The following is a 26,817-nucleotide window of genomic DNA, read 5'->3' as shown; positions in this document are numbered from 1 at the left end:
TCTAATTAGTGCGATGAAGACATGCGCCATATTCCTAATATCGAGACCATTTCTTCGTTATGCGATTCATGGAATTGCAGTTATATAAGACAGGCCTGGGAATATTTTTTCAGCTCAATATTTGATGCCTGTAGCGATTTATATTCCGAGCCATCCCCAGGCACACGCTAGCTTATGTGTTTTTTTTTATATTTTTTATAAAGATATTCTGAATAGACCATTTTAACTCACTCATCATGCAATCTTTTATGATGTATAGTAGAAGAGTTTGTGACGATATTAGCATCAGTCGGTAATCATTATGTCATTATGTAAAATCAAAATGGAAGATGTGTCCCAGATTTGACTAGAAGCGGAAATGTACTATACATTTTGGGATTTTCCCATCAGAAGTTGTGTTATGGTGGCAAAGTATTTCAAGGGTAGACGGTTGCGGGTTTGATTATGGCGTAGTTTCTCCGGATGTTCTCCCCCCGAGCTGGGTGCTCCTTATTGTGAACCTTGCTCGATGTCCGGAGAAGGTTCCATGAGCGCTTTACTGTCTGCAGCGTTGAAGATTTGGGTTTGATGTCGAGGCAATAAATATATCTGTGAACCAAACGACCGGCTTGGTACTCCTCACCTGAACTATCCAGGGACTTGGTTCATAAGATGGGTACCTTTTCATGGGTTTCTGCATCCTGTTATATCCAGCAGTTGGACTTTCTACAATTCAAAATATATACTATTTTGTTTATACTGTTAATCGCTATGGCAACAGTCCTAATTTCTTGCTATTCTGAAACCCATGGATAGCCTAAGAAACCCTGTTTAAGCTAATATCTCACCTACTTTTTTATCCCTGGCTGTTCATGTGCATAGTTTAGTAATCAGATTATTAAAATGCCATTAAACTGAATAATATGATTTCTTTCTAATTAAGAGAGTTATTTTAATATTGATGAAACAGTTATTCAAACAAATCAGCTGACACTTGTCTCTAGGTGCTATTGATGATTCTCACACCAATAATCACATTTAATTATTGAGTTATCTTATCATTTTATTTATTTTTCTGGCTATGTATATGTACCCACTGTTTACATCTAGTTACCCAGGTCATTTAGGGGGAAAAAGCATTACATTCTTATACAAAATTCACCATAGTTTACCTTCTCCGTATTTGACCAGATCCGGAGTACCTAGTTGGAGGACTAGCTGTAACTGAAGTACCAGGGGATGACATGGAGATTACACAGTAACACCCTTTTTGAGAGTTGAACCAACAACCATAGTGCTTGCTTACATTGCCTTTTGTTATTTCATTCTGCACACTGTCAATAAAACCCCTGGCTTTGTTCTGGCTAGCGAGCATTATCCTAGCAACAAAGCAAATGGATTTTAGAACTGAATGTGATCTTAAGTCTGCCAGCGCTATCCCTTCTGGTGGGTTGAGATAGCTCAGTGTGTTTTGTTTTTTTACTTAGATTTTGTATTGTCTTTTTCCGAATTTGAAAACCTTGTAATTCCTAACTGTAGTCTGATGAGCAACTTAGCAACTTCCTATATTTTTACCTAGACTTGTAGTGCTTAAAAGGGGAGCGGCTTCAAGACCCCCATGCCCCCCTGCCAGTGTCCGGCTCTGCCCCCGTGGCATAGCTCAACCTTCAGGTTTAGAGGCTGAACACTTGGCCTCCAAGCAAGGACGAGCATGGGGCTTTCGGTCTTACAGAGAGGGCAACAATGGAGACCTGGAGAGTTGTTTATGAATCATAAAATACAATATTGGCCCTCTGTGTATTTGGCTTAACCTGTTTGTATATCGAGGCATGAATAGTAAAAGTGTGGTTTTATGTATTGCCTGTATTGTGGGTGGCCAAGTCAAATAAACAATGGCCTTGGCAAATTAGTAACCTAAACACATTTGAACAAGCTGTGCATTTAAAATCTCAACCGAGAATTTATGTTGTTGTTAATTAAAATAAACCAGTTGTAAATTTTGTTGAGAGATATCAATGTACCACAGTATTAGGTTAAAGTAAATGTTGTGTCAGAGGTTGTTTGTTACTCTTTAGTGTTTTGTACACAGTAGTATGTCTGTTTGTCCTTCATACAAGAGTCCGTAGGCAATTGCTAAAGGCACTAGTGCACCAGCTTAAAGCCTCTATAGTAGACCATCCTGGGACTTAGCTTATTGTAAATGACCTTTAAGTCATGTCACTGCCACCTTCTAAACTTCCCTTGCTCATTGTAAGCTCTGTACAAAATAAGGTAACTTTTACTTTACAGCTGATGGTAGAGAATCATGTGCTTTCACTTTTGCTTTGTGTTTGTTTTTGTTATTGTTTTGGGGGATGGACAGTACATCAGTAGTATCAATATTGTATTCTTGTTCTTTTTAGGTATTGGTATCGGTCAAAGTTGCCTTCATCTCCCTGTGCCTTCGCCTCATTACAGTTTGTCCTCAGTGCATCAGATGTGAACTGTGAATGAAAATAGAAAAAGTGTCTGTATGCTTACACATTCATCAGCCGATATCTGTAATGGCTGAAAAAAAACAGACCATCCCTACTTAGCACTGAGCTAAGGAAAGCTAATGTGGTAGCTTGATAGAGAAGCTTTGGCTTTTTCTTCAATAATGTCACAGAATCACTGCAAATATCAGAAATAATTGTTATGATGGAAGTAAAATACTAACTTCATATTCCCTTCTAGGAGAAGCCCATGACAAGGACGTCCAGGTGGTGGAGCTGCCCATCGTGGACAGTCTACACCCTCGCCCGCCATACCTGCCCTTGGCCATACCCGAGGACCTGGCCCCCCGGCTACATAGGCTCCATGGCGACCCCTCTGTTTGGTGGGTCTCACAGTTTGTCAAGTACCTGGTCCGACCTCAAGCCTGGCTGGAGAAGGAGATCCAGCAGACCACGGCCAAACTGGGCTTCAAGCATCCCATCATCGGGTAAGTGGAGGCACACACTGATACCCATTTTAGGTCTAACCCTGTGTACCAGGTATGGTTCAGCTTTACATGAGAAATGCTAATTCCACGGTAAGCTGTAGACATGTTCAGATGTAGTTCAAGTGCATGTTTACCTTTAAATCTGGTTTAGGCCCTGTTTAGTTTAGTTTCATATTTGGCCTTAGTTATTATGTCCATGTTTTTTTAGACTTATATTGGCTCTGGATTAGTCCAGATTTGGATGTAGTCAAGGACTAGACCTATAGTTTAGACCTTGTTAAATACATTTAATCAGCTCTGGATTTTGTTGTTATACCTCATAGGATTTTCAGTCAGCCTAATTTACACCAATGTAGATTTTAACATGCTAAATATAGACTTAGCCTTGAAGTATTCTGTATTCATCAATTACCTCATGTTCTGTAGCGAGTGCACGTTTGCATGTTCTCTCCATGTGTGGGTTTGGTCAGACTTCCCCAACAAACTTTGGTGTGTGTTAAATGGAGGTCAATGTCAACAACTGAATAGTACTGACTAGAAAATCCTTGCTCAATTGTCATAATACATCACTGGACTACCTCAGGAATGTATCGATGTGGTTGGACTCTTCTCTCTTCATTTCATTATAAACCTCAAGGCCTTTTTACTAACAACGGTTAATTACTACTACTACTACTACTACTACTACTACTACTACTACTACTACTACTACTACAACAATCTTCTTTGACACCAACTGCCATCAACTTCCTATTTCCAGTGCCACACTATTAGCTCCAAGCACTATTTAAATGTATGGAAAATGTATCCCAATTAAAATCCCATCGACTAATTCAGTATAGCTGTCTATTTATACAACAGAAAGTATTGGAAATGTTTTGCTTCTCTGTTCAGCAAAGTATTGATTATGTTGTTTTCAAGAGTCATGGGGAATGATTTAGTGATTTAGACTCACTTGTCACCAGACATTAATTGCACCTAAACACCAATATGAAGTAAATGTGTTTTTGATGAGAACTTTTATGCATTGTGTTTTGTCCCATTGTTTGAGAAAATTAAATTCTCTGTGGAGATATGAAATGTTAAATGGCTTTTTAAAGAGTTGTCACTTTAGCATTAGTCATCTGCCATAGACTTGGGAATATCATTGCCCCACATTTATACAGCAATTGTAAAAGCCTTACCCAAAAGCAAGTTAGGAGTCCTAGGCCATAAGCTAATACCACTTTTCCAACTAGCTGATGCTCTGGACTGGTTTAGAGATGATTCTGAACTAGAAAATGGCTGGCACCAGAACCAGCTTGGTGGAAAAAGGGGTACAAGGGGGATTGGGAACCTTCAACAATGTCAGTGTTGAAAGCTGCTATCGGAAAAGGTCTTTTTTCAGTTATGAGGTTTTACTCGGTCTCAAAGCAACAATTTAACTTTTTTCTTCTTCTTGGTTTTATAATTCTAGATAATGATAATTACAACATATATGCACTGGAGCAGGGGTTCCCAAACTTTTCAGGCCGAGACCCCCGCGGCAACCAAGCCCCCCAATGCAATCGAGCTGGGACCCCCCACTGCTAAATGAAATTGTCATCCGTGATAATTTGAAGTTGCAAAACATTTAGAATCAGGTTTAATTGTGTTTACCGTATTTTCCGGACTATAAGTCGCACCGGAGTATAAGTCGCACCAGCCAAAAAATACATAATGGAGAAGAAAAAACATGCATAAGTTTCACTGGAATATGAAATGTGGTTGCAAGTGTGAAAATAACAAATGATATCACATAAGTGAGTATATTAAAAGAAGTCGCAGTTTGTCCCCGGCCAAAACGATGAAAAAATGTGCGACTTACAGTCCGGAAAATGCGGTATTTAAGTGGAGTATTAAGTCATTTGAGGCCATTCTTCTACGGTATATTGTTTTTAATATATATATATATATATATATATATATATATATATATATATATATATATATATATATATATATATATATATATATATATATATATATATATATATACACATTAAATACAGTGACATCATTGTAAAATCAACATCTTCCAAGTCATCTTGTGAGCCCCAGCGCATGTCTCGCTTTGGGAACCACTGCACTAGAGAGTATATAGCATTATTCTATGTTTACAATACCAAACCCTATTCTTGAGGTCCACCTAAAGCCTCCTGCAGGTGCAATATGTCCAGAATACCTCTGAACCTTGAACTCATGAACCCTGAGATACTTGTCCTTTATCTCTTCTAGCTAGCTTTAAAAAAAAAAAAAATGTTGACATGTATTTTGAGTTTGCAGTTGGCTTTGATTTTGGATGTCTTGTTTCGTCCCTCGAGAGTCGAAGCTTTGGGCACGTTGTAGCCGTCTGATACTTAATTGAAAAGTGCTCATTAGTGCACTCAGCTCTCGCAAGGCCTGCTCATTTGGGAGTCAGTGTCTTCAGAGTATACTTTAGATCCAAAGGAATTGTTCTTGACAGTTTTTTCCCCTTCATCTTACCATCTGTTTGCTCAGTGTAACGCAACACTATAAATAACAATGCTATATTTTACTCAAAGCTTGTGTTACATGTTGTGTACAGCATACAATAGGCTGAATGTGCACGCCTTTAGCCGCTGCCAATTTTGAACGGCCTTAATCCAAAATTGACTTCCGGCTATGAATATTCTCCCAAATTCAATACAATAGGTAGGCCAATGCAATAGTGTTTAGTTACAATATCAATATCAAATTACCCAGTTCTCAGAAATTAACTGGACATGACCTCAGTGTTTTGGATGCCCCGGATTTTTGTTGCTCTACTACAAAGCAAATCATACATGAGAAACAACGGTAACCTCCAACAGTAACTCGATGTCTAAAGGAACCGTGACTGATCCTTGGTTGCCAGGGCCACAATCTGCTTATAGAGGACACGTCCAACAAACCAAACCAACTGCATATCAGCACTGAAACTGGAACCCAACTGAGAGGTGCGTGAGCCTCATTCAATTTGATTTCTGATTGGATGATCATCTTGAGAACTAAAACACAAAGTTATACCATCAACAACTTGGCCTTCATGTCCAATGTTTTGGTATTTAAGAACATTATATTTGTTATCAGTAAAAGCAATTTGATGTACAGTATCTGGGGACGCAGATTGGTCATGTTTATGGAATTTAAAATCAATCTTACATTCTTTAAATACTTAATAAACACACCATAGTTCTTTTTCATTTTTATAATATTGTGGAATTATATACAGTATGTGCCACTATTGGAACACGTTTCTGTTCACATACACGGTTAAGTTTATTATTTATTTTATTACATAACCTGGTAAATATACCCGGGAAATATTTCAAACAATATTGCAGCTAATACCAAGAACATGAAATGTATTACAGTGTGAGCAGCAGTGGCTCAGTAGTTAGAGCACTCCCACCAACCTGAAGGTGTCATTATCTTAGAACACTTAGGGATCATCTCAAAATGGGTTGAAGTTGAGATGATGTAATTTTTTTCGTCTCTCTCTGGACCCCCTCCCCCCCTCAAAAGACGAAAGACTTCACAGGCTTCACATAAAATGTTAACGCGTTGATAAAACAATAGAAGCTTGATAGACCTGCTCACCTCTAGTGAACATCCCTGAACATCCTTTGGTAAGTTTATCAGTAGAAGTTATGAATTCTCCAAATAATGTCACCTGTTGCGCATGTTTGTTTACTTAATCCACATGGTCCACGGCGCGCCGTGGCCAGTGCAGGGTGCGGGGCCGTGATCACAACGCTCCGTGTGCACGGGTCGCGCACAGGTCGCGTACGGGTCGCGCACGGGTCGCGAACGGGTCGCGCACGGGTCGCGCACGGGTCGCGAACGGGTCGCAAACGGGTCGCGCACGGGTCGCGCACGGGCCGCACTGCGCCGTGCTCCCCCGTACGCACTCCCCTTGCTCCGCGCCGCACCTGCCGCCTAATGTTGGCCTAATGCTCGTTGCAGAGACAGTTTTTTAGCATTTCAAAACAATTACTGCCACAACGATGTATTGAAGCTTCAAAGCAACAAAAAGACGAAAAACATTACGTCTTTTCAGCTTCAACCCATTGTGAGATGATCCCTTAGTGGCTGCATCACAATAACTTCTGAACCAAACCCTTTTGTCTTATTGGCCATCCTTTTGACAACCTTCAAATGAACCCCAAAGTGTGCAAACTTTTCCGATGTTGGTGAGGATAGTGACTATATATCGCAGCGTCCTCTATGACTTTTCTTTGTCGTCGTAGCGACTGTGATTTCCATCCTCGTCCCGCGGGGCCGCCTAATCCCAGCTGGGACAGGATGTGCTTTGATTCATTTTTTTCTTATGTTTTATGAAGTTACGTGGGCCTGGTTTAACTTACCATATAACATACTGTATGTTTCTTTGCTCAGATGAAATGAGCAGTGGCTATAGTGCTACTGCCTCTGTTCTTGAGCAAGACGATCCACCCACCTTGCCTCCAGTATGTAGCGTAGACTGGAGGCGGTGTATGAAAGAGTGTGTTTGTGAGACTGAATGCAGGATAATGGATGGAAATTAACCCACGGCTACAATCCACTGTGTTTAGGTTGTCTTATTTTTCCCCCACCGAGCTGCTTTAGTCTAAATTGTAAAGCTTTGTCGTGATGTCAATTTGGACAGAATTTATCAAAATGAGACTTCTGAGCTATTTTTTTCAAATTTCTTAAGCGCAAAATAAGTTGTTGACGCAGCACTTTTGCATAATATAGGGATTCCCAAAATGAGACATCAAGCTAACCTACTTTATGCATCCCTTTAAACTTGTGTTAAAACTCCAGCCTTCTGTGCAGTCCCCGCTCCCCCGTCTCTTGATTTTCCACATTTTTTTCTTCTCGTGACTCCCTCTTCTCCACACGCTCACAGCCTTTCCCTCTCCATTCCTGGCTCTTCTAATGCTTTCTTCTCATGCATTACCATCTCCTCCTCTCCACATCCTTCTGCTGCTCCACTGGGAAACAGCTTATTGAAATGAATCGCTGGATGGAACAAAGTTTTTTTTTCTCCCCTTTCCTCCTTCTTCGTCTTGTCTGCTCTTGCCCTGCCAGGGTCTCGATAGATCCAGTCCACGGCGCACTGATGTTGCAACAAAGTGCCTGTGTGCTCGTATCAGTGCAGCGGGGAGAGGGCATATATGTGGAATAAAAGGCAGAGCTTGGAAGAATAGACAGGATGGATGGATTGGGCACTTGGGGTGGATTTGGGCAAGATGAAATGAGTGTTTGATTTTACCGACTTAATCATTTTGCAATGGATATCATAACTTGCAAAGGGAAATGGTTTGGTGTTCGGCGCCTGGCAGGCCATTAAACGTTCCCCTGGATTCCATACAAAAAGAATGACAAAATCAGGTCTTAATCAGGTTGATTAAATGTCATTTAAAGGTAGGACTAAATTTAATATAGAAACTAAATGCTCAGTTGGAGAAGTATCAATACTGAAAAAAACAAAACGTATAAATAGGAGAAAGTTTTCCTGAATGGTTTTAGAATGATCTTGATCTAACATTAGAACTAGCGAAAGATCATATGGAAGACAAGATAACCTTTATTTGTCCCACAATGGGTAAATTGCAACGTTGCAACACAGATTAGGTCCAGAAGTATAATAATAAAGAAACAGATAACTTAGAAAAAAACTCTCATAAAAAAATATGTTATATAGAAACCTCCTATAGTCTTAATACAAATAACACTCTTATTTACAGCTGTTATATGGACAGAAAATATTGCACCAGGATGATTGACATTATGTCACAGTATTGCACATGATTATGAAGCTGAATGACACGTGTTCAAGGCTAACACTGCGTCTAATTCTATTTCTGGTCCATTAATTGGCCAACTCCAAGTGGATATCACACTGATGAGGGAAGAGAGTGAGAGATATTATGGTTTTTCCAGACGACTTTTTCTTTACTTTTCTTTTTTTTTGTTTCAAACCCAAAGGTAGGCTTGAAACTACTTGAACTGGTAACTGGTTCCATTTTGAGACAGTTTGGGATATTATACTGTGTCATTACTTATAAGTATGGATAATTAGATCAACGTACCTCTATATAGTCATTGTGGTATAATTCCTGTGCTTTATATGCATATAGGCCTTCCTACATACAACAATGTTTGTGAAATTCCAAAATTTCAAGTATTAGTTGTTGAACCTAATTTTTGCGTAGTAAACGTTGGAAGCAAAGCCAATTGAAGAGCTATTTGAGTGGAATAATGTATTCACATTTATCAGTTATCAGCTCTCCATCTTCTCTTCTCTCTCCTTTTCACTCCTCATTGCACCACTCACAGGAGCAAGTATGGCTACCATTTGTGTTTCCACGGCAACCACACAACATCGCATTTCCTTTCTTCTCAGGCTATACTCTCCGAGCATCTTCATCTATTTTATTTCTGTGATATGCGTTCATATATTTATAATGTATAATAATATAATATATATTCAATAATAAGTATAAGGACCATCTTACCCAGTATTTACATTGAATAATGTAAAAGTGCATACATATAATAATAATAAGGATATATTATTATATTGTATATATATTAATATTGGCAATGAGAACATGATTCCGCTTCTCCCTTTCTTTACATTAGCAACATTAGCATAACTGTGCATACATAATGATCAGAGGCAGCGCAGGAGCAGGTTCACACACAGCAGGTGGACAGCATAGAGCAAATAAAGGTAAATTAGCACAAAGTTCATAAGCGCTATCACCAACAAAGCTGCCGGGTTTTTATCTTTCACCAAACGACGGGCGCGGTCATGTTTGATTTTCAATTTCGGGCTCTGAAATTTTCTGATTTCCCAAGTAGGAATTCTGAGTTCGAATGGGGTTCAATTACAAGTTGGGATTCAGAAGATCCCTATATGCAGCTTTGTTCAAGTTCAAATGTAAATGTTGCATTTGTCATATTTTTGGTTTAAAACTTTCGGATTGCTAAGTTGTAAGATTGTAAGTTCAGCAGGTTTTAAGCTAAATTCTTGTCAAAAGTTAAATATCACTCGTGTAATTATGCAAAGAGGACCGTGATCCCATCATTAGAAGGAAGTAGATCCAGGTGCATGTAATCAAGGTGCAAAAGTCAAATCTCTTCAGTTGGATGAGTGACATTTGTAGAAGACCAAATCAAAGTGTAGGAAGTTATAAGTCTTCATTCTAGATATTGCTAAAATATATATAGGTTTGAAATATTAAAATATTGTGTAAGTATAGCCGTAGCCTTGTAGAGTCCATCTGCTATGCAAATTGTTCATTTCAACATGCATAACGCAAACTTAAAACCAAATGCTCTCAAAGCCGTAGTAAAAAAAAAGATTGACAGCCGGAAAGCACTGGCCAATCACTGACTTTCTGAGCTCGAGTGTCCGTTTGGGCGGGGCAGTTTGATGTCTGTAATGTATGCTTTCTTTACACCCACCGCGACTCTCCCTGTGCACCCTTTGGTCCAGACACGGGCAAATGAATCAAATCATGAAGGAGAGAGTGCGAGAGCCAGAGCTGCAGGCTACAAGTGCAGAGGAGTGGAGAGAGGGAAGGGGGAGTGGTGCTTTAGTCTAGTGTCAGATGAAGAAAAAGTGAGGAGGACGTGAGCGGAAGGTCAGAGAGACAGTGAGCAACATGTCATAGTGTGGAGCGTCTGACGTGGTTAATTCGAAGGAAAACACACATTTTTCCCTCCTTTTACACATTTTCTGGTGGATTCTGTGTATTTCAAAAAATCACTGTTTAAGATCGGAAAAGTACAATTCTGCTGATGTTAAAATACAGCAGCCATTGCGTTAGCATGGCCCCTTCAGAAATAGGAAGAAAAGAACAGCTCCGTGGACAGGTTTTCTGCTATATTCTAACAGAATTTTTATTCAGTCTTTATTCTGAGTCAAAAGACCCAGAAATGACAAAGTTACAGACTTTTAAAAACTCTCAAAGTTTTGACAAAACTTATCATTAAACAATAAGTGAGACAAAGTCACTCACGACCCTCGATAAACACTATAGACACACTTTTCAGACTTTTAGCCTTTAGTCCACCTATATCTAAACATACTGCTAAATAAATTATAGCCCTTTTTCCCCAAAGAAGGTTTTTACGTGTTCTAATTGGTTCTACACATTTTAAAATAGAAATTTGTGTTTAAAATACCCAAACAACGACGATGTATATAAAATATCGGCCTAATGTCAATTATCGGACCAGGCTTTTCCCACAACATCCGTATCTGTATCGGCCTAGAATATCCATATTTGTGCACCAGTAATGATAATAATACGGAAACACTGTTTGAAAGCCTTCTGGACTGTGGTGGGCGGTAGCTTATGGCAAAGGAAAGCCCCAAAACAGGAACCAAAAGGTCACAGGCATGAAAGAAGATGGGGAACCTTTCAAAATGCCAGGATCCCGCAAGTCAAACCCTCTCCCTGGCTTTAACACTCTTTTTCTCCAACCTTATGTGTTAAACAATGCGACCAGCCTCCTTTATGTGCAGTGATTGACCCGTATGGCATGCTTTTTCTGCACACACTAAAATTAGATCCCATATAGCCTCGCGTTCAGACAAGCCCTGCAGCGTTCGAGAAAGATTGAAAGAGAAAAGATGGCCAGCACAAAGGCGCTCCTGACCTGAGATTTTTCACTAGATTCGCGCCGAATGGACCACGACAGAAGAATACAAGGTAGTGACACACACAGGTAGAGCCATTCAGAGAGTGAAGACCGTGTGATTCCTGTTGTAGAAAAAAGACTACTCTCATATAAAGGCATGCCTCATTGTAGAGGGGGAAATATAGATTGCCTTTGATGATGTTGCCAAGTTACACAAAAGTTTGTTATTCGTGGCAATCGTTTGTGAATAATGTGTCTTTCGCTTACAAGAAGCCAAATGGATGTTAAACATGCAATGCGTGAATTTATCCTATCGTAACTAGGGCTGTCAAAGTTAACACTGTAACTGATGCGATTAATCACAGAAAATTGACCCATTAATCACAGATTGACGCTGATTAATCGCTAGGATCGCCAAACACGTTCTTTTAGACTCCACAGGGAGGCTCACCTGAGCGAAGGAAGAGCAGCCTGGTCAATTATACATATTAAATCAATCCGTCTGACCACACCATGGATCTATTAGCTGGATAAGGTATTGCAAGCTTAAACTTGTGGTGCGTCGGCCCCAGTGGCCAGTCCATTGGTACTGCAGCGAAAAACAATGCAATCCAGAAAGTATTTTTCCCATTGAGCGCGATATAAAAACTCATCTTTGGCTGTCAGAGACGTACATTACAAAGGTCAGATATGTGGCATTTTTACCTATTTTCAGATCTTGAACCTTTTTTTCCGGTTCTAAATCCTTTTAAATGGTTCTGCTTCGTGCTGCTCTGCTCTAGTAGCTCTCGCAGTTTTATTTTTGTCACTGAGCACACGTTGTTCAACTCCAGATCTCCGCTAGTTCTTTCCGCGGGGCGAAGCAAGTTCGCACCATTCCCCGCCGCTTCGCGCTCATCCACATCAGCCGCTGAGTGATCTGCTACTGATGCTTACGAGCGCAGAGTGACAGATCAAACCAAAGACCGTTAGAGTTCTGGGGTTGAACTGCGTGCGCTTTGTGACGAAAATGAAATAAGTGTGAGCGTGGAAATGAGAGAAATGGGCCAAACCTTTCACCAAACTACAACACAACACCTGTGGAGGCCAGGCCCACACCAGCAGCTACAGCTGTCACCGTGAGAGCCACTTACACGATTATTATGGGTCTTTAACCCACTAAACTTTCCAATTCAACATGAAATACAAAGACTTACATTGTAGATTTGTGAAACAATGACATGATATAATTTCATTAATATAACCTTGCGACGAGCTGGCCACTGTCCAGGGTGTTCTCCGCCTAAGGCCCAAAGTCACTGGGACAGGCTCCAGTCACCCGCAACCTCCGATTAGAAAAGCGATAGAAGATGAATAAATACATGAATATAAGAATGTGAATACATCCAAATAGACATTTAAATAAGGACATTTTAAAAAGCGCACTTTATCACATTTATAAAGTGTGAATAATCTGATCACATATTTGATTGATTGACAGCACTAATTTAACCATGGCTAAGTTGGTCTTAAATGGGCAGTACTCAATGTTTTTCATGTAATAAAGTCTCTTTCTTTCCCTAGTTTAGATTTATTGTAAAAGTGAGGACACTGTGTAATGTCTGCTTCAAATTATAACAGGCTTTTATTAGGCCAGAAAGTATGGCGTTCTTCTGAAAGGCGTGAAAAGCTCTTATAAACTCGAATAATTGGGATTCTAAGGACTGGATTAGAAAGTGAGAAATGTGTTTGGACTTCTGAAAACATTTTAAAACAAAATAGTTCTGTAAATACATTTTTAAAAAGGTACAGGTACAACACATTTAAAGTAATCTGGCTAGTATGATAACACTAAGCTCATAGTCTGAAAGTAGTTTCTTCCAACAATTTAGTCGTGTTATATTTCTTATGTATGTTTGAATTGTCCTGCACATTTAGTTCTTCTCACCAGAACTGAAATGGTTGGTTCCACTGCATGATGTCACTATGTAGTAACCCAGTGCTCCTCCGTGTTTTAAACGATCATTTCAGCTCTGAACGAACTTTGACCTCTTGTTTTAGCCAAGAGGTTTAACTTTTAACAGGTAACTTATTTATTTTGCCAGACATATTAGTTAGTAAGTTATAATACAGGAATATATTACAATATATTAGCTAACTTGTTTATTTCAACATGTATATAGTTACAACATGTCCAAAAACATCTTTAACGTATTGCAAAGTATAATAAGCCTCTCTAGTACTGTAGTTCCCCAACAACAGATGTTTGTTTACATGTCTCACAACTGAATATAATTTGTTTGGCTTATTCATCTCATAAATACTTGTATGACAAAGTTGTGTTTGCCTCCTTTACCTATTTTGGCCTAATCTTTGTTTTGCTCTCTGTTAAATCTTCTGTTTGTGTCTATCTGTGCTTTATTCACTGAAATCCTCTAAGCTGCAGATTTACTTTTTTTTGTTTTTCCTTTTTTTTAACATTGTTTGGCAAAAGATTAAAAGATTTCTCCCAGCATGCAATATTCATCAATACCAGGCCAGTTTCTATTCTGTCAGTAAAAGTCTAAATAAAGACATTACATACAACATTGTCAATAAATGCATCTTTTTGCTTTAGATTTCCCAAAACGAACATCCAGTTTTACATATTGATTTGTTTTCTGCTTTGTTTCTCTCACTTCACATCCATTTGTAAATCTCTTGGCTAATCCGGCAAGCTCTACAAAAATGCAGACTATTCTTATGCACGCGTTAAGAATGGGGTTGTTTCTTTACATTTTTGCTCTGCTCAGCATCAGATCAGCTTAAAACGCGAAGCCGCATTGAACCGTAGCGATGCTGTGTCACGTGTGGGGAACAGGAAAGCCCCAAATCTGTCTATAAATGAGGCACTGTGAATGGTGCACGTTCACACACAAATGACTATATTTATTTCATATTATTTAACATTACAATTCATAATTTAAAAGTTTGCGCAGTATATGCTGGCTGAATCTGTATGATAATAATCTAAATATGTATTTGTCATGGAATCAGACATACACCGATGCTATTCCGTAACACATCGAGAACACAATTCAACCTAGAATATGAAACGACACAGAAACATCAGACATTTGTCAAATCAAATCAAATCAATTTATTTTTGTAAGGCCCAAAATCACAACAACAGTTGCCTCTGAGGGCCACAGGGAGAAATGAATCAACAATGTCTGTGGTGGCGATGAAGTCAGACAATGTCTGTGGTGGCGATGGAGTCAGACAATGTCTGTGGTGGCGAGGGAGTCAGACAATGTCTGTGGTGGCGATGAAGTCAGACAATGTCTGTGGTGGCGAGGGACGATGTCCCAGGGTCCTCTGTCCTTAGACTCTCCTTCTCGGCCAGGAAAAACTACAAAAAAAACCTCTTTGGGAAAAAAGCGTAGAAACCTGGAGGCGTTCCAGTGAAGGAGAGATCCGACTCTCACAGACGGACAGACGGACATGAGGAGGACAGACGGACATGAGGAGTGTGTGGCATGCATGGGAGAAAACGCGGGGACTGATCACGCAAGCTGTTGTAAGCAGCCTGCGTGATCCTCCTGCATCTCACCCCGTTTTTTCCCATGCTGGTTGGTTTTATTAGATATTCTGGAATAGGCGGGTCACATTTCTCATTGGTCAGCCTCACATCAAGGCACTTGGTATTTTTCCGTAGAGATAAAACCTGCAAGGGGGGTGCAACTCCCCCCCCCCTGGGGCAAACATCCTTTGGCCCATCTTTACGACCCCTTCACAAATGCAGTTTGTCACACACCCGTTCTTCTCTTAGACTAATGATGCAGATAAAATATTACTATTATGCAGATAAAATACATCACAGAAATATAATCATATATTCACATTTTATCACAGTATTAGTGTTATTTGTATGTAATTCATTCATTCATTCTATTTTTACATTGTAGGCTACTATTTTATATTTATTATTTTGTAGTTGTATTCCATCCCATTTTATTGATGCTATTTTATATTCTAGTTCTTAGTTATGATCACTTTTAGGTTCTCCAGTGTTTCCTCTGGGGAGCCCTCTGTACCAGGAGTGGGGGTCGGCTGTGGCCCCTGGTGGAGATTTGAGGCCTCGTCTCTCCTTTGGGCCCCGGGCCCTGTGTCCTGTGGCTGCAGGAGACTCTCCTGGTGCAGACAGCTCCTCTGATTGTGCTTCCTCCACTGGTTGTTATTATATGCCTCATGTATTTTAGCGTGTGTCTGTCTGTGTGTTGTCTTGTTTTATGGGTCTGGCGGTTGTGGGGGTGGTTGGATGGGATGTGGGCGTGGTTGGATGGGATGTGGGCGTGGTTGGATGGGATGTGGGCGTGGTTGGGTGGGATGTGGGCGTGGTTGGGTGGGATGTGGGCGTGGTTGGATGGGATGTGGGCGTGGTTGGGTGGGATCTGGGCGTGGGCGTGGTTGGGTGGGATGTGGGCGCGGTTGGGTGGGATGTGGGCGCGGTTGGGTGGGATGTGGGCGCGGTTGGGTGGGATGTGGGCGCGGTTGGGTGGGATGTGGGCGCGGTTGGGTGGGATGTGGGCGCGGTTGGGTGGGATGTGGGCATGGTTGGGTGGGATGTGGGCGCGGTTGGGTGGGATGTGGGCGCGGTTGGGTGGGATGTGGGCGCGGTTGGGTGGGATGTGGGCGCGGTTGGGTGGGATGTGGGCGTGGTTGGGTGGGAATGTGGGCATATGAAAGTGTTTACAATGGACATTTTTGTATGAAAAGTGATGTATTAATGTTTGATTTGAGACATTGTAGAAATATGAATTATTATTAGGAATAATATAATCAATTCATAATTAAAAAAATACTAGGGCTTTCAATTCCAATATTTACATATTTCAATTACATGCTTTTGAAAATCACTTACAAATAAGGTTTTTGATTCTTCGTCTTTTCAGGGCAAACTAAAACAGAATATTTACTGTTTTTGAATTAAATTATAGGGGCACAATGTAGCTGGTGGGCAGGTCCGCCTCCTGCTTGTCTAGATGTTATTGTTTTGCCTAAAATGTTTGTATGGTATTAAATGTATCTGTCTTGCCTTTATTCATCTACATGTGTTATTACTCCTCAAAAACATCTCGAGAAACATCAATTCTTACTGTGAGCGAATGGTGGGACCATCTTCTTTGTCTCCATTGAGTTGGATATGTTTAATGCCATCTACACAACATCTAGACAACATCTAGACAACATCTAGACAACATCTAGACAACATCTAGACAACATCTAGACAACATCTACACAACATCTAGACAACATCTAGACAAGCAGGTTGCGGACCTCCTCCCACATTATGCACCAACAGACCCTGATCACATTACACATGGCAAATTATGGTTAAATGTCTTGCCCTGAGCCAAACACCAAAATGGTGAAGAAGAAATAAATATGGCAGTCTTCATCTTTATTGATATTCTATATTCTATATAATATTTATTTATTTTTCCTTCTTTTTTTAGTGTACATGTGCGGAGGACGGACAAGGTGGGCACTGAGGCGGCCTTCCACCCCATAGAGGAGTACATGGTTCACGTGGAGGAGCAGTTCCAGCATTTGGCTCGACGTGGTCACGTGGACAAGAAACGGGTTTACCTAGCAACAGATGACCCATCTCTACTACAGGAGGCCAAGACCAAGTCAGTACCTCTGCTTGTACTTCCCAATACATTTAAATGATTTTGTGTTGGATTGAATTTTCCTCAGTTATTATTTGGTGTAGACTATAGTGTGTTGAGGAGTCAGGGTCATATTTAAGTAGTTACCAAGCCTAAATCATTCTTAAATTAAATATATCAAACTAGTCAAAAATATCTTCAATTGAGACAAGCAGAAGAAACCTTGTCAAAAGGGGTTCATTTAAACTAATTTAGATGTTTTATTCATTATCGTTTCTTTATTTGACATTAAACCTAGCTTTGTTGTCATAGGTATCCAGACTATGAGTTCATCAGCGATAACTCCATCTCGTGGTCAGCCGGATTGCACAACCGCTACACAGAGAACTCCCTCCGAGGGGTCATCCTGGATATCCACTTCCTGTCCCAGACTGACTTCCTGGTCTGCACCTTCTCCTCACAAGTGCGTTGGCTTTTGAAAATAATGTTTTTTAATTGGCACAACCACTTCATACAATAGTAGAACTGGTTACATTTCTTTAAAAAAAGATGCGTCACATTCCCAGAGATGACTTAACCTTAACATACATTTAGGTTAAGGCAATGACGATGTATAATGTGTCCAAGCATTGAAAATAATAAATATGTTTTTTTTAAAGTACAACAAAACAATAAAAGATACATCTGGAAAAATAAAATCTAAATTAAAAAAAAAAAAAAAGTTTTTGCGACAGTACGTTTTTAGTAAGATGTGAATTAGAAAATGTACCAAATAAACACAATGTAGCATTGTTTCCACCATTGTTTATTTTTTCCCACTGGCACTTTTGTCACATGTTTCAAGGCAACAAAAACAGAAACGCAAGTTAGAAACCATGCTAAAGTTGTGTCTTTGATCATTCTTCTGGCTTAACAACCTTGGGCAAACAACTGTATTATATTATTATTTATACAGTAGAGCCTGTGACACTTTCCACACCAGCGACACCAAGTTCAAGCTTTCATTGTTTTTTACAGGCAACGTCACAATTCCCAGGAGGGGCTAAAATAATGTAGTTTTACTGCACATGCTCCTGAAGTTAGCCGATCTTTTATGCTGTTGATTGTGATGGCATCTCTATTATTCCAAGCGTGTCGCCTCTCAAAGTGCCTCTTGAAAGAACGTTACAACAAAAGAAGAAATGGGCTTCACGGCATGCAGCAAGCTACAAAAAAAAGAGGTGCTTTTTTTGGGGCCATGTAGAATAAATTGCCCAGACATTTTAAAGAATTGAACATAATGCACGTATGTAATTGTGTTCCCAGCTATTTTAGAGTATTATTATTTGAACAAAGGGGATGAAATTGGCCAACGTGTAACGGTTTATGGATACAAAATTGCACTTACATTAGTTTCTAGCTGCCTTGCTACTTATGGAATAGTTTGATTTATTCTTGTAGCAAGTTATTGTTCATATAAATTAGGTTCACATACTCATACATGTGTCATTTGTGTTTATTATGTTGTTGTTTTTTCTATACATGATCTAAACCAGGTTAATTTGCGAGAAAGCTAAAACACCCTTCATTGATTGAAGTTGAAGACCTCACTAACTTCTACAAATGTTGATACATGTTAAGAACTGTTCTTTCTTTGTTAATACTGGAATGCTTAATAATTGACCAGGGAAATTAGTTTGTTGGCTTTTAAACCTTTAAATACTGACATAGTAGGGCACATAACCTCATGATTTATTTTCTTAATACATGTAGGGGATCGGTATGTGATGCTAACATATTATAGTAAACTATGTAAATTAGACACTTAACCTATGAAAGCAATACTCCCTTTTGTTAAATTTGTATAGTGTCTCTTTACCCCATGTGTCTGAATATTGACTGAATTATTGATATTATATTGATAGTGGACTAGTGAGCTGTCAATCACCTGTCAATCATTGTTTATTTATTTATTTATTTAAGTCATACATCACTGGCAAGTAAACCCCAGTCAATAAAAATGAATTACTGTATGTTCATATTGTTGGTGCTCAAGAATCCTGCGGAGCCAGAATCTAGCGTTTTTTCTGAATTTGTTTACAGCTAAAAAGTATATTTGATTATTTGCAAATCCATATACTAATCTGATAGTGTTGATATGGCATATGTACGAAGGTTGCTGCTGTAAACGTGGTACAAACATTTATCTGACACTATCCTGATTCATAAACCTGCAACTATCCTCCAGGCGAGAGTTTTTTAATTTGTTGTTTCACAGACTTTCCTTGGCATTTTTAAAAGGGGAGGACAGAATAAAAATAAAAATAAAATATATCAAATCACATTCCTACCATCCAAAAGTCGGAGTTGAATTTAAAAATAAAATTGTATTCTAAATAATTTTCTTGGATTCTTAGAATATAGGCCCTACTCCCTCTACATTATCTACATAGTTATAGTTATCAATGCAAGACATTGAAAATAACTCTTATTATACTGCGGTGTACAAAAATACCTTCTATGTCATAAACTAACCCGAAAATTAATCATCCCGTGACCAAACAAGTCAGTTTGATAAACTTTATTGAGTCTTGACAGGAGCACAAAGTGTGCAATGAATGAAAATGTCTAATTGAGCAGCTTCAATTTGGCCACAGTGATTTGATCCAACGGCGCAGTCATTTTTCCCACGCTCGAGTCGTGACACGCAGCTCATCTGATTCAGACAAGTATCAGTCTTACAATGTGATCAGAAGAGAACGCGTGACTCCACAGACGAGCTGACAAAATGATTCTGATATAATCGTTCGAACACGAGTTCAATGAATGGGGAACGCGAGCCAAAGCCACGCCCACCCCGCATCCTTCATGTTAATCTACTAGATCGAGGAAGCCGTGAGTTGCGAGAGTTTTAAAGCTTTTACGTTCTGACGAACTCGGGGTTGTGCAGAAATGGTCGGAGGTCAGAGATGCTGGTGCAGAATACATTTTTATTTTTATTGAGGTTTTGGCCAAAAAAACTTTTTGAAACAGAAAAAAAAAAATATATATATATATATATATATATATATATATATATATATATTGTTTTTTAGAATCTCCGTTTTTGACGTCGGCGGGCTCGCGAAACAACTTATTAAAAAACTCTCGCCCTAATAGAGCTGGGTTTCGATTCAAATTTCAAGAATCGATTCGATTCCGATTTTTACGTTTCAAAATCGTTTTTTTCCGATTTTCTCAGATTCCATTCGATCCGATTTCGATCTGATTCCCGATTCGATCCGATTTCGATTCGATCCAGGGGTTAATGTTATTAAAAATGAAAAATGTATTTGAACCGTTTCCTTCACTTCATGACTGTGTAGAGAAGCAACATATTAAAACTAGTATTATATCAATATTAAACAGCAAAATCTTACAAGTATTGTTAGTTACTGATGGCTGGAAGACTGATGAAAAGGTTAAGGGTCAATCTACCTTCAAGAAAGATAATTCAGAACAATAAATGGAGGACATCATTGAGGTGACTACATCTGCAACAGTGGATTCTACTGGGACACTAACCAGTGCATTATTATTATGCTTGAAAATAATTAAGAATTCACCCAAAAGCGGTCCCAAGGGCAGGTTAGGGTGATGCCGCCGCAGATGATTCTTTAAGTTGGTGGTATTACCACAGTGCTTTACCTCAATTCCGCACTTTTTGCAGACCGCTTTACTTTTGTCCAGCTCGTTGGTCCCTTCTATTTCCCGGAACCCGAAATTCCTCCAAATCGGCGCCTTCAGTGTCTCAGGTGTCTAAGTGTTACGCTAACGTTACCATCTCTGTCCGACGGCATGATTGTTTTCGAGTTATTTTTAGACCGAGGAAAAAGAAATTAAAGCCGCAAGCGGCATCCAACGGCCCTCGCGGGCCGCCGGCCTTCCGACTCTGCGCTTTCGACTTGATAAAGATGGCGCCCTTATTATGTGTTGAATTAAAAAAGAACTTGACAGACGGCGACACATTGGACATGGCCAATCCAGTGCAAATGAACACAAGTGTCAGTCAAATGTGCTGCTCTGCCGCACAGAGACCGTAGCACTCAGAATATAAATATGGATAACTTTTGATGCCCCACTTGTGTGGATGATATTTCCCAAAGTAAAGCTTGATCGAGCTATCGCCCACGGAGGAGTTTGTTAAAGTGTGAAGCATAAATGTGAACATTTCAGAGATTTGGTGTTTTTCCCATTTGTGACATATATTTGCGGGTCCGCCACACAGAGACCGTAGCACTTAAAATCAAAATATGGATAACTTTTGATGCCCCATTTGTGTAGATGATTTCCCCAAATATGAGCTTGATCGGGCAATCGCCCTGGGAGGAGTTGGTTAAAGTGTGAAGCGTGAAAACGTGGTCATTTTAGAGATTTCGCTGTTTTCCCATTTGTGACATATATTTGCGGGTCCGCCACACAGAGACCGTAGCACTTAGAATCAAAATATGGATAACTTTTGATGCCCCGCTTGTGTAGATGATTTTCCCCAAATATGAGTTTGATCGGACAATCGCCCTAGGAGAGTTTGTTAAAGTGTGAAGCGTAAAAATGTGGTGATTTGAGCGATGTTGCTTTTTTCCCATAGGGATAACATTGGGAGGTTTCTGTCATCGCTACGACTACGCCGTAAAAAATAAGGCATTTGTCTGATTGGCTTTTTTGATCGGGACGCCAAAATAGAATTTTGGGTAAAGTTTAGAACATTTTGGTAAAACTAATTTTTGACCTTCAATGTTAATTTAAAGGTCACTCTGTAGGGGGCGCTATCGCGCCCATTTCAATTTTGTCATCATAAACTGGTCCAAACTAGAAAGTTTAACAACTGATTCAAATTTGGTCCTAATCGGACTTGTTTTGATCAAATGGGAGCAATTTTTAGATCTGCAATATTCCAAAATAAGTTGTTCAACTTTGCGGCTGCGCCGCACACAGACCGTAAAAGGTATCTCAAAAAATTGGAACACTTTAGATGCCCCACTTGTCCAGAGGAAGTACGCCGATTTTGAAGTCGGTGGGCAAAACGCCCTAGGAGGAGTTCGTCAAAGTTTGACGTGAACAAAATGGCTAACACAGCGTGTTTTCATTTTCAAAGGAAGATGGCGGCCATAGGGTAAGTCTGGGGGCGTGGCCACAATGATTTATTTTTTTTTGTCCTCACGAGAGGAATGCGTGTCCCGAATTTCGTAGCTTTACGACAAAGTTGACCTCGGGGCGTCTCCCATAGGCGCAATGTATTTTGACTTTTGTCGGTGGCGCTGTCGCGCCATTTTTTAACGAAAAAAAAAATGGCCCAGAAAAAATAAAATTTTTCGCCGATTCTGAATTTTGGGCAAAGTTTGGTGAGTTTTTGAGCATGTTCAGGGGGTCAAATTAGAGATCAAAGCGCTGAAGAAGAACAAGAAAAATAATAAAAATAATAATATTTTTAGCAAAAACAATATAGCCGTTTCCACTATAACAACAAATTATACATCGTTTGAAAGCTCTAAGCCTTCCCCATGCTGCCATGGGGTGGAATCATCATTACGAGCGCTTACGCGCTCGTCACTCCCTATTCCGTCGGGATGCCCCGCCCACTCCGCATAGACTTCCATTGATTTGAGCAGATACAAGCATGGCCCATGCCTGCGGCATGGATTATCGCGTACGGGACGATGCCAGGAGGGTTTTTGAAGGAATGCAGCGCTTCGCGCTGCTGTTGTCAACAATTAGTGAATGGGCTACGCCCATTCACTAATTGTTGACTATTTCTGTCATAGCAGGAGTAAGTATGCATGATCCATGCCTTCGGCATGGGCTAGTTCACTGTACTTGCCAGGGGCGACGGGGCACCAAACATGCGGGCTGCGGCCGCATGTTTGGTAAGACAGTTGCAACGCTGCCTTCGGCAGCGTTGCGGGAGCAATAGGCCCTCCGCCCTGCTGGGGCTCAGGCCTAAAAAAATAATAATAATATTTTTAGCAAAAACAATATAGCCGTTTCCACTATAACAACAAATGATACATCGTTTGAAAGCTCTAAGCCTTCCCGATGCCGTCATGGGGTGGAATCATCATTACGAGCGCTTACGCGCTCGTCACTCCCTATTCCGTCGGGATGCCCCGCCCACTCCCCATAGACTTCCATTGATTTGAGCAGATACAAGCATGGCCCATGCCTGCGGCATGGATTTTCGCGAACGGGACGATGCCAGGAGGGTTTTTGGAGGAATGCTTCGCGCTGCTGTTGTCAACAATGAGTGAATGGGCTACGCCCATTCACTCATTCTTGACTATTTCTGTCATAGCAGGAGTAAGTATGCATGATCCATGCCTTCGGCATGGGCTAGTTCACTGTACTTGCCAGGGGCGACGGGGTACCAAACATGCGGGCTGCGCCCGCATGTTTGGTCAGACAGTTGCAACTCTGCCTTCGGCAGCGTTGCGGGAGCAATAGGCCCTCCGCCCTGCTGGGGCTCGGGCCTAAAAAATCGATCTTTGGACGTATGAATCGATAATCGGTCATTAATATGCGAATCGATTAAAAATCGGAAAATCGATTTTTTTCAACCCAGCTCTACGCCCTAACTACAATACCTGATTTTGCATGTCTATTCCAGGTTTGTCGAGTGGCCTACGAAATCATGCAGACTCTCCACGCAGACGCCTCATCTTTCTTCTACTCCCTGGACGATATCTACTACTTCGGAGGTCAGAATGCCCATAACCAGATTGCGGTGTATCCACACCAGGCACGGAACAACGAGGACATCCCCCTGGAGCCCGGAGATGTTATCGGAGTCGCTGGCAACCACTGGGACGGCTACTCGAAAGGCATCAACCGCAAGCTAGGACGTACCGGCCTTTACCCCTCGTACAAAGTCAAGGAGAAAATTGAGACGGTGAAATATCCCACTTATCCTGAAGCGGACAAGCTGCTCAATTCCCAAAATAATTAACAAAAAAAGATTCAAAATAAATGAAGGATTGATAATTTAAACCGAAGGAGCTTTTTTGTACAGACTCATTCGAAGACAAAAAATCCAGGGGTTACCAATGACCGAAAATGCATTGTGTTTTTATGTATGACAGCACTTGTGTTAAAATGCCTACGTTAGGTTGTGGAAGGCTTGCACCTAAACTACTACTACAACCTCCCCCTCACCTACCAATGGCCTCCAAACAGTAGAGACATTTTAAATACAAAGACGACTGACCTACTGCTCACAAAGAGTCACGGGGCAAAGGGACACCCTCGCCTTGACCCTTTGAGCGTTGACTGAAAAAACTGGAAATAAAAAAAAAAGTGTTGAGATTTTTATTTAAATTCTTTTCAAGTGATTTTAACCTTGCCTTTTGCTCTGTTCCTGCTGTTTTTTTTGTTTTGTTTCTTTCTTATTTGACTGAATGTACTGTCTTTCTCAATTGCCATGCTCGTCACCAAGGCCCTTTTTTGATCCCCGTTCCCATTCACTGTACACTACTATCCCCCTCTTCTCCTCGTCACTACCTGTGCAATTAATTTGAAAGATACCATATTGTGCTTTTTTAAGTGTTTTTAAACGGTCTTAATGAATTCATTTCGGTGTGAATGTGGCTTGTGCATTGTGTACTGTACATTGGATGCGTGAGAGACTCCAGAAAGAAAAGAGCGGATGATCAAAGGTTTTTAAAATGTCGATGGGGCCATGTCACAATGGTGCCTATTATTGATTACAAAAAAGTGTGTTTTTATATATTATGTTTTTGCCTCTATTTCAGCTTCACTCCAGACTGAATAATGTTAAGTGGCACTTGATTGAAATGCCAGTCACTCCAACAGTAAAAAGAACAGTGATGTGATTATGGCCAACTCCAAATGCACGTGGCTCACCAATCAAAGCACTCCACTGGCAAAATATCCCTCAGAACCTCTCCACCGTCTGTCAAAATGTTTGTCTTTTACCTTTTTTACTTTTGCTGTTTTCAATTTAAGAGAAGAAATGTTCCAATGCCATTTCACTACTTCCCAAAAATCATGAAGAGCTTTTTTTTATGTTCACGGGCATTGTCTTTGATAATCATCAATCGAAATAAACTTGAGAAACCAACACAGCACGTTTTGTTCTTTGGTGTTTTCATCTTTATATATTAATCTCTTATAATGCTGTAGTTGAGCATCAAATTTGCCATGATGTTATTGTAATAAGGACACATTCTACTGGTTAATGGATGTGTCCCTCCTTCGTGCTTTTCTGTGTGCATTTTCTCTCAATGTTTTTATTTATTTTGGCTCCTTTGAGTCGTCTCTCAAAAACATGTACGATTGGCTCATGACCCCTTCATCCAGGTGGATACACCAAGCTCAAGATCTAGAAATGGTCCTGCCACTTCTTGTGTTGAAGGATGGTTTCAATGCTGGGAACACATTTCTAAGTATGAACATGTTTAACACCTGCACTCTCTCCCAGTACTTCAAGAATCAAGGCAGTTTTTCATTTGAGGAGCTAATTTCCTGATGAAAAGAAGGGAACATCATCAACAGAAGTGTTCAATTTTATAATGTTGATTTAAAAAAAAAATGAAGGACCTTGTATCCAAAATCCAAGTTATTCTCGTGCTACTTTAACTTCAAAGTTTGTTTTAGGAGGAGCAAATCTCATTTTGACTCATTTCAGTCTCATTTACAATTCAAACCAATGCAGTGCATTTGACAGAGACATTACTCTGTATTTTGACGAGAGGAGCCTTTTATATAATTATAACTCTCCCACAGGCGTAGAACAGACTTGAAAATTAATTTTGATGTTTTGTTTTAAGGGGTTGAAAAGTCACTACATTTTGCAGAGAGAATGGAAGCAGAAATTTTTGGACAAGTCAGCAATCAAAACTATTTTATTTAGTTTATATTGTTTGAGCAATGTCAGTTCAAAGAACTCTGAACAGTACATTATAATGTGTGTTCCTCTATAGGTCCTTCCCCTCATGCACACAGTCATCTGCTGTGTGGTTTTCACACCCTCTCATAAGGCATTTTTATTTGGAATGCTTAGGGGAATACGCTTGTGCTCAAGTGTATGCTACAGTAAATTATGTTTGTACAGCTTAAAACATTTAAGTTCAAGTCATTTCTGTTAGTGCTCGTTGAACATTCACAAGTCAGTTTATGATCTGGCAAAAAATGTTTTACAAATGTACGAATACATTTTTAAATTTATGAATGTTTATAGTAACATGGATAAAAGCTGAATTTCTATGTAATTTTACCTTAAATAATCAACATATTTTGATATAGTGTAATTTTTATGATTTTGTAAAGATCTATCAAGCTTTGATTTTTTTTCATTTTTTTTTGTAAAACACAAAAGAACCAGAGAGTGAAACCTCAATCAAAAATAAACAAACATCAACTAAACATTTAAACAAGTATAAAAACAGTCCAAAGTCTGTCAAATTTGAATGTTATTTTTTCCATTGTCTAATTCCTGTATTTTGCCTCATCCAGTTCTTCTTTATGTCTTCTTTCCCTCAGCCAAAAACACATTCCAGAGGTATCCATTCACTGTGTTCATGACAGGAGATTTTAGGCCCAAGTGCATAGTTC

The 26,817-nt window shown here is 39.9% G+C and overlaps 1 protein-coding gene across 1 annotated transcript in view; it reads left to right on the top strand.

The window, feature by feature from the left end:
- Positions 1-25,328, top strand: part of fut8b (fucosyltransferase 8b (alpha (1,6) fucosyltransferase)) — a 199,929-nt gene extending 174,601 nt beyond the window's left edge. The window contains exons 8-11 of the mRNA XM_072446193.1: positions 2,695-2,941; positions 17,080-17,256; positions 17,548-17,698; positions 23,855-25,328. Coding sequence (XP_072302294.1) covers positions 2,695-2,941; positions 17,080-17,256; positions 17,548-17,698; positions 23,855-24,193 — 914 coding nt within the window. The 3' untranslated portion in view covers positions 24,194-25,328. The remainder of the gene's footprint in view (positions 1-2,694; positions 2,942-17,079; positions 17,257-17,547; positions 17,699-23,854) is intronic.
- Positions 25,329-26,817: the final 1,489 nt, after the last annotated feature.

This window comes from Eucyclogobius newberryi, unplaced genomic scaffold (genome assembly GCF_026437365.1).
Source record: "Eucyclogobius newberryi isolate DKJ021-1_F unplaced genomic scaffold, fEucNew1.0.hap1 SCAF_1, whole genome shotgun sequence".
NCBI lineage: Eukaryota > Metazoa > Chordata > Actinopteri > Gobiiformes > Gobiidae > Eucyclogobius > Eucyclogobius newberryi.
This window is presented reverse-complemented; position numbering and strand designations above follow the sequence as displayed.